This window comes from Terrapene carolina, unplaced genomic scaffold (assembly GCF_002925995.2).
Source record: "Terrapene carolina triunguis isolate 2854851 unplaced genomic scaffold, T_m_triunguis-2.0 Scaffold425, whole genome shotgun sequence".
Taxonomy (NCBI): domain Eukaryota; kingdom Metazoa; phylum Chordata; order Testudines; family Emydidae; genus Terrapene; species Terrapene triunguis.
Window position 1 is genome coordinate 92,179 of NW_020664776.1, and position 9,167 is coordinate 101,345.

The 9,167-nt window shown below is 45.8% G+C and overlaps 1 protein-coding gene and 1 non-coding gene across 2 annotated transcripts in view; both read left to right on the forward strand.

The window, feature by feature from the left end:
- LOC112118884 (zinc finger protein 135-like) overlaps positions 1–4,595 on the forward strand; it is a 74,137-nt gene extending 69,542 nt beyond the window's left edge. The window contains exon 4 of the mRNA XM_029913044.1: positions 4,025–4,595. Within this exon, the coding sequence (XP_029768904.1) occupies positions 4,025–4,595 (571 nt within the window). The remainder of the gene's footprint in view (positions 1–4,024) is intronic.
- A 4,259-nt stretch (positions 4,596–8,854) lies between these two features.
- Positions 8,855–8,926, forward strand: TRNAE-UUC. The gene has a single exon. It is a non-coding gene; the product is annotated as a tRNA-Glu (tRNA).
- The last annotated feature ends 241 nt before the right edge of the window (positions 8,927–9,167 follow it).

The window sequence follows — 9,167 nt, forward strand, 5'->3', positions numbered from 1 at the left end:
GGCGGAATCGCCCGCACTACAGGTACAGTATTTAAATTGTTGTTTTTCTCTTTTTTTTATTTTTTTGCCAAGTGCGTATAGTTAAAATCGTGTAAGTTGAATCCGCGTAGGATGCGACTCCCCTGTATTTAACATCTTCATTAATGACTTGGATATAAGAATAGAGAGCATACTGATCAAATTTGCAGATGACACAATGCTCGGGGGGGGGAGGGTTGTCAACATTCTGAAAGATAGAGCAAAACTGCAAAGGGGTCATGATAAATTGGTGAACTGGGCTATAGACAACAATGAAATTAAACAAAGACAAGTGTAAGGTGCTACACTTCGGGAAGAAAAACCCAATGCACAAATACTGAATGGGGGGTAACTGGGATGGCAGCAGCACCGCTGAGAAGGATCTGGGAGTTGTGGTGGATTACAACCTCAACATGAAGTCAACATTGTGATGGTAATGCAAAAAGAAGGAAATGCATTAAGAGAAGCATAGCATGCAAATCACAGGTGGTGATAGTGCTGCTCTACTCAGCACTGGTTAGGCCTCAGGGCGACTCCTGGGTCCAGTTTTGGTCACCTGTGACTAGACAGGATGTAGAGAAACTGGAAAGAATCCAGAGGCAAGTGACAAAGATGATCAAAGGGATGGAACGCAAACCAGTGAGCAAAGGCTGATGGAACTGGGTGTGTTTAGTTTGGAAAAAAGAGTTCATGGGGGGGATATGACAGCGATCTTCAAATACCCGAAAGGCTGTGTAAGCGTGTGTGGCCATTCCTCCTGGTCTGTCTCTGAGGGAGGCCAGGCCTCCTCGCTTTCATGCTTTTAGCACTGCAATCAATTAAGGGGGAATTAGGAGTCTTCAAAGCTCAGGCCACTTGATCCAGGCTGAGCAATAGTTAATCTATGGTGCCTGGCCCTCAGGCAGGACTGGGCACTGACAGTCAGCGTTCTGGCCTGCAATCAGGGCAGAGCTGTAAAGTCTCCAAGCCCAGGCCCTCAGGCAGGGTGGGGCAGCAAACAATTAGGGGTTTTGCTCAGGGAGAGCAACAAACAGTCTAGGGCTCAGGCAGGGGCAAGCACCAAACAGTCTAGCGTCCTAGCTCGGCGGACGGTCGACCAACACCACCTGGCCGAAGGTGGGGTGGCAGGAGGTAGGGGGACCCTGGCCCACCTGACTCCACTGGGTCCCAGCCCCGGGCCCAAACAGTGGCAGTGTAATCCGCCACTGGATCAGTGGGGATCCGCCCACAACACCCTTACTTAGTGTCAGGCGAACACTCAGCCAGACGATGGTCTAGTTTCCCTGGGTTTGGTACCTCTGGCCTCTGTTTCCCCAGGGTCGGTGGTCTGTGGCAGCCCCATCAGCTCATTGGCACCTCGACTGGCTGGTGACCCTGGGAGCTTTGGCCAGTCCTCTGGCGGGCACCCCAGCAGGTCCTCGGTGTCCCACTCCGGCAGTGGCTGATAAGCATCTGTCGCCCTCGGCAGCTCCAGCCCAACTGAGCTGCAGGGCCCTCCTTTTGTACTTCTGTTTCCTGTCCCGCCCCTCAGCTTCCGGAGGGGTGGAGGTGGCTTTCCTGGCTCTGTTGCCCAAAGGGCTGGTTGTGGTCCCTGCTGGTCTTCCTCACTACTGGCTGCCATAAAAAGGATGGAGAACAGTTCATCTCTCTTGCCACAGAGGGCAGGACAAGAAGGAGTGGGTTCAAACTACAGCACAGCAGATTTAGATTAAATCTCAGGAAAAACTTCCTAACTGGAAGAACAGTAGGAGAATGGAACAGACGCCTAGGGTGATGGTGGAAGGTTATTCACTGGAGGTTTTCAAAGGAGGCTGGAGCCATCTGTCTTGGGTGGTTTAGTTGCAGCAAATCCTGCACTTTGGCAGGGGGTTAGACTAGATGACCTTTGTGGTCCCTTTTAACTCTATGGTTCTAAGGGGAACTGGGGTTCGCCCTTGGAAAAAGCTAAAGCTAGCATGTTGCCCATTACGGGTATGTCTGCACTGCATCTGGAAGCTGCCTCCCAACCAGAGTCCATGCTGACTCACTATAAATAATGGTGTTGGTGCTGTAGATTGGGCTGTAGCTTGGGTTCTAAAGCCAGGAGTTGAGTGGGGTGGGTGGGCTGGATGGTCTGAGCTCCATCAAAGCAATGTCTCCACAGCCATTTTGAATGCACTAGCATGAGACTTAGCCTGAAAGGCAGCCAACTCCCTGATGCACCTTAGACATACCCTAAAGAGGGCGGTCCCAGAGACTGTATGAAGGTTGGGTCACCTAACTCCCTGTAAATCCATGACTCAACCCCCTCCCTCTTGCACCCTGTCACCATGCCTTAGTGAGTCACAACTGAGGATGCCAAATTCAGGACAAACTGCTGAGAAACAGGGCAAACACAACCCAAAACTGGTGGTTATTCTTTTATAAGATAGACCAAACTACCCACAAAAGTAAACTCCTGTTTCACCACATTGGCTAACAAGAAAACATAAAGGCAGTTTTCTCTGGCATTCCGGTTCTTATAACACCACCAAAAACACTGGATTCACAGATGAGTGGTTCTTTACAACCAGTGTCATTAAATAATAGTTTCTTCTGATCCCAAAGGGTCAGCCACTCCCAGGTCAATATACAACTTAGATCTTACCCAAAAATCACACTGGTGCCAATCCTTTAGTATCTAAAATCTAAAGGTTTATTCATAAAAAGAAAGATACAACAATTAGCGTATGCATTCAATCACACACCACACACACACACTGTCCCACCAGTCAATGTTATAGTTACCAGTCCAGAGTCCGGATCAACCTAGAGGCCAGCTAGGTTGATCATGGGTAGGAGGAGCCGGGTTCCATTGGTCATGACACAATGCTCTGCGGAAGTCTTGGCAGGTTGAACTCAAAGTTTCATGGCAAGGCACCCTGTTTATATAGTGATTTTACTTCATTGGGATCAATGACTTTTGCACTGTCATGCTTTAATCAATTGTTGTTTGACGAGTGCTTGTTTTCTTAAATTGCCCTTCTCATCCTTTCTCTTGATCTTTCATCAAGTTCCTCAGGGAGTTATCCCATGTTGGTTTTGATCACAGCTATCTTGTCCCCACTGATAGGTGCCAGTTTCATCTTTAGAGTCGTCAGTCTGCCCTCCTCTGATATTTCACTAGGGGTGTGTTGCAGCCTCCTGGCACCCTTGCGTCTTTCTCCAGTTCCTCCCTTGTACATCTGGTTCAGCGATGGCCTGCACATTTACCTCTTAACACGTACATTCCTTATTCACACACAAACCAGAATTAATTTACACAGAACATTTTGAACTGGAACATCAAATTGCAATGCAAAAGAAAACAATCATGGCATTCTTTTACTTATTTTAAAATGCTAAACCTACCTCAAAGGCCTTGAAATCAGTCCAGACACAGCTTCTGGCTGATGTATCTCTACTCATTCGCCCATTAGGCCATTCCTTTCTGTTATTCAAAAAGGGTGGCTGGCAGGATGTGATCAAATCGTATACCAATACATTTAATACATGCTACATAATTATTCTTTATCCTTCATTCTAAATGATATAAAATACAAATATAAAATCCTACTACTACATGTGGGGGAAGAGTTTGGGGGAGTTCAATTCCTGATTTTTATTTGACCTCTGTCCAGCACTTGTTTTGTTTGGCCTTCCCCTTTCCATCCCTGTTTGAGGTTTCTGTCTCTATCACAGCAGGTGATGCAATGGTATGTGACAAAGAGGAGCAGAATTCTCAGAACGAAAACATTGAGCAAGTGGATAAACACAGAGCATTATCGCATAGATCAAAAAGGAATGTGTCCAGGAATCATGAGCAGGGAAACTCCTGTGAGATTCAGCACAGTCCAGAAAGAGAGCAGAGAAACCATCCAGGGGAGAAAGTGGGTAAATGTATTTCCTGTTGGGTAACTCAGAAGGACTTCAAGGAAACCACAACACAGCAGGAAATCCTCATGGGAAAGAGAAAAAATACATGCACTGAGGGTGGAAAAAAATTATGTGACTCCTCAGTCCTTATAAAGCATCAGAGAATCCACACACGTGAGAGGCCCTTTGAATGCAGTGAGTGTGGGAAAAGCTTCAGTTGCAGCTCGCACCTTATTAGGCATCAGAGAATCCACACAGGAGAGCGGCCCTATGCATGCAGTGATTGTGGGAAATGCTTCGCTAAGAACTCAGCCCTTTCTGAACATCAGAGAATACACACAGGGGAAAGACCCTATGAATGCAGTGAGTGTGGGAAAAACTTCACTCACAGTTCAGGCTTTTGTCACCATCAGAGAATCCACACAGGGGAGAGGCCCTATGAATGCAGTGATTGTGGGAAAAGCTTCAATCGCAGCTCGAACCTTATCAGGCATCAGAGAATCCACACAGGAGAGAGGCCCTTCAAATGCAGAGAGTGTAGGAAAAGCTTCACTAGCAGCTCAGCGCTCTCTGAACATCAGAGAATCCACACAGGGGAGAGGCCCTATGAATGCAGTGAGTGTGGGAAAACCTTCTCTTGGCACTCAACTCATCTTAGCCATCAGAGAATCTGCAAGGGAGATCAACTCCATAAAAACCTCTAGGGCAGTAGTCCCCGACCTTTTTCATCTGGCAGGCACCAGACAATGAGCCACAGAGGACTGTGACGGCGGCCGAGCATCCGCCAAAATTCTGCCGACAAGCGGCAATGTCAATAGGCCTCGCCGCTGACAAGCAGCATCATCCAGAGATGCCGCCGCCGAAATACCGCTGAAAATTGGTGGCATTTCGGCAGCGACGCCTCTGTATGACATGGCTTGTTGGCGGCATTTCGGCGGATACTTGTCCACCGACCAGTACGCGGGCACCGTGGCTCCCGTAGGCACCGCGTTGGGGACCCCTGCTCTAGGGCTATCAATACTTTCTGTCTTTAATAATTTTCCTGATTCCCACATAGTAACTTTTAAAGCTTTTTGAACTGTTTGCTGCACCATTATCCCTCAGTTTGTCCAGATGAGTGGCCCATTTTCGCCTTTTTGCAGTTTGCCCTGTTTTTAGGTGGACCCATTTGTCCTTTCTATCAATTCGATTGTCTCATGAGTAATTCTAGTGTGCCCTTCCTATCAGGAAACAGGGAGCATTACATTTATACCATTCCTCCTATTGCAAAGTTATTGTTAGAGTCACCAATGATTCAGATTGTATCATTGCCAGTTCTCACGTTGCTCTGGGTTGTGCTGAAGAGCAGTTATATTGGGAACTTTTCAAATTATATGTAAATGAAGAGGAGCAGAGGGAGGAAAAAAGTGTTATTTCAGCCTCTTTGATACTGGAAGAGTGCGGAGTGACTCAGAGATTCCCTCCTTCCCCATCACTGCAAAACTGTTACCTTTTGTCTGACCCATGTAGAGTTTATCTTCATCACATTCTATCCATCCACTTCTCAAAATGTCATGTGATGAAGCTTTCTCCATTGTCTGTGCTTGGAGATGATGCTTTGACTTCTTTAATCCTATATCAGAGTCGCTATGACTGGAGATGAAACTGTCAAAGATCTGGAAGGGGAATTCAAATGGATCCCAAACACAGTGTGATCATTTGGAGTTTAAATCCCAGGTTCCATCTATTGGTAAAGCCACTTCGGGCAAGGTGGCTGTTTTGTTCCTCATTAGGATACTAAACATTTTGTAAATAACATAACTGACTATTGAGACAGTGCTGAATGAAGCAGGTTTAAATGGATCAGAGGAGAATGTGATGGGAGAATCTCTTATCCTGATTCTGAATAATCAGATGTAACCTGCTCTGGAATTTCACTTGACACTTCCATTGTCATGTATTCTGTCTCTCTGTGATGTGGATTTCTATCTTTTCTGAAGGCTGTTTGGTCACCCAGTTGGATATTAGTTCAGTTTGATAGGATGTAGCTCAGATTTATTGGAGAACTTAAGACAAATGACCATTTGCTAAACTCATCATTTCTCACTTCAGCTTTGCTTTTTCCCCCATCCCTCCATGATGACATAGAGAAAGTTCAAGTGCAGTTCTGTCAACAGGAGAGAACTCTCCAATTTACTGGACATGCTAACAAAGAAACAGCAGTGATTTAAAATCTCCACTCAGAAATGGTTAACAGCAGAACCCCAACTAACTGAAGGAAGTGCATATGATCACAGTGTAGTTCAATTGTTGAAGTCAATATTGTCTCAGATGATCTGGGGAGAGAATTCCACACTAGGTGATTTTGAACTAGGCAAAATGGCCATGTAGTTGGTTCCTAAATGATGTGTAGCCCAGGCCCTACAAAAAATCTCTCCTAGCTAATCCTATGTTATGGGGAATGCTGCCCTTCATGACACAGATGTTGAGGAAATAGAAGTGGGATTTTTGTTGAATTTATCCTTTGTAGGTGTTAAAAATTTGTATAAAATCAGTGTTGGAAATTTAAAAGCTGCAGAAAAATAATTATTTTTGAATAGAATCTCCAGCTCTGGTAACAAACAAAGATTCTGATCCAGCCCTGTATCCAGTCCCTTGCCTGGAACTGTGCCACCAAGTTAAAGAAAAGCTGGGTATGTTTTGGGAAGCCATTCTTCACTAATACTGGTGAGATTTTGAGTGGTTTTTTAAAGGTTTCTATTTCATAGAATTGTAAATTTACCCTAACCAAGGCCAAGGATTTGGAAAGAACTGGGGTGGAAAGAGTCCACACCCAGTTCTTGGTTTCCACCCCAGTAAAGGAAGCTCTGGTGACCAATGGCCCGAGGAAAATTGTTTGTACAACTCCACTTCTTAGTTCAGTGTCACTGATTACAGTTCCAAAGGATACCAAAGTTAGATTGAGAACAATAACTCTGAGTCTGGACTCAAAAATCCAGAGGGCAGCTTAAAAAAAAAAGATGTTTAAAAATGCTACTTTTGGGGGGTAATGTTATTACTTTCTTGGTTTTTCTGAGACTCTTGGGCCATGTTTTCTGCCTGAACTTGAAGGCTAAAAATGGACTTTTTAAAATAAATAAATGAAAGGGAAGATTTTTGTATCCTCATTGGGCTCCGAGATTGGGGCCCCGTTGTGTTGGGCACTGCAGAGACCCTGTACAACTCATAGTGAGAGAGAGAGTCCTTGCTGCCAACAGCTCACAGGTGAAATAGACAAAGTGTGGGAGGGCAGTTCCCATTTTACAGATGGGGAGACTGAGTTCCAAAGATGTGATGTAATTTGTCCATGTTTGCACAGAGAATAATGGGGCCAGATTGGGAACTGAGTCCAAATTTTCTGAGTCACAGCCTGGCCCTTAATCACAAGCCAAGTGTTGTTGATTGCATGGCAGAGGCCCCAGTGGGAAGTTGCAGAATCTCCTTCATTGGAGGATTTTAAGAAGGGGTTATACAAACAGCTGTCAGGGATGGTCTAGGGATACTTTTCCTGACTCTCGGGGTCCCTCCCTGCCCCACTTTTCTATATGATTCAATGGATCATCCTATTTATAATGACCAAACTTTTCTCTCTGGAATTATCTGTTAAATGGTTATTATCCCCCCTCTTGCCTGGGGTAGAATGGAAGAGGAGAAAATCCTCTCTCAACAGAGGATGCAAATGTTGGTTTGTTCTCTCTTCATGTTTTACTGAAGCTCAGAGAGAGAGGAAGCACCATTACCTGCCTAAGATGGTAGAGAGGACAGAGAGTTTATTTCATTTTGGGCTGTGAATATAAGCGGAAGAGTGGCTGTCACTACCATCCAATGTGGGGTTTTAATGCATGACCATGGGATTTAAAGTGTTATGTGCTACCAACTGAGCTAGCCAGGTTGAGTCTGTTCAGCTGCCCAGTCTCCATGTAGAAGGAGCCCTGAGAGCATTTATTTGCAAGCTGAGGTTCCTTTTCTGACATTTGCCTTCTTTCCTGGTTTGTTATGTGTCCAGCGAGCAAACCGGAGCTGTTACAAGGCTGGTTAGATGCTGCTTTCTAGACCAGAGAGCTGGGGTTGATTTAGCATGCTGTCGCCGTCAGCTGGTCAGAGTAACCAGTGTGGGAGGGTGGAATTTGGATTCTCCCACCGGCGGAGGTGCTGTTAGACTCATCTAGTGGGGGAGAATCTGAAAAAGCTTCTCAGCTCCCAGAAATGGGGTAGAGAAGATGGTTCCCTGCACGCCACACACACATTTTCACAGGAACGCAGGTCCCCTGGTTAAAAACTCAAAAGAAGCCCGGGTCCAGGAATGTCAGAGAAGGGAATCACTGTTTGCGTTAAGAGGTGGGTGAGGGAAACCTGCAGGTACTTAGATCCCTCCAATGTCTGATATAACCGTTTGTGGAGAAGGTCCGGGGAAGCCGAGGAAGACAAGGAGAGGGGAAAAGGGCTTGTAGGTGTTGTGCAATCACCATGCTCCCAGCAGAGGGGTCCTGGGGGTTCAGCACTTTGGCTGCTTGTTGAGGACACAGAACTCACAAGATGGCAAAGCTCAGAGCCCCATTACATGGAGTAAGAATGCGATCAGCTCACACCAAGGGTGAGCAACACCCCTCCTTTGGTCTCTATGCCAGAGCTCCTATCAACCTTCCTTCCTGGAAGAGCCTCCAGGTAGGCTGCCGAGAGGGTTATGATGGGGTAAATTAAGACAGTGGAGGATTGTTCCTCATGGCTTTCCTTTGTCTTGCTCTGTGATCCTGCTGGAGGAAGCATCATTTGAGTTTGTTTCAGTACCTTGGGTTGGGCTCACATTGTGACCCTGAGCACAGCGGTTCCTGCACTCTCTGCTCTTAGACCCTCAGGGAATGGACAAAAGAGCAGCTTCAGAAATTGGACAGAAAGTAGCCTAAGAAAGTGTATTATAAGTGAGAAGAAACTAAATGTTATCAACTCCCTGGTGGTCTAGTGGTTAGGATTTGGCACTTTCACTGCCACAGCCTGGGTTCGATTCCCAGTCAGGGAAAAGTGACTTTATATCAAAGTTAATTGACAGTTATTCTTCAGAGTAGCAGCCATGTTAGTCTGTATCCGCAAAAAGAACAGGAGTACTTGTGGTACCTTAGAGCCTAACAAACTTATTTGAGCATAAGCTTTCGTGGGCTACAGTCCACTTCTTCTGATGCATAGAATAGAACATATATTGAGGATATATATATACACATACAGAGAGCATGAAAAGGTGGGAGTTGTCTTACCAACTCTGA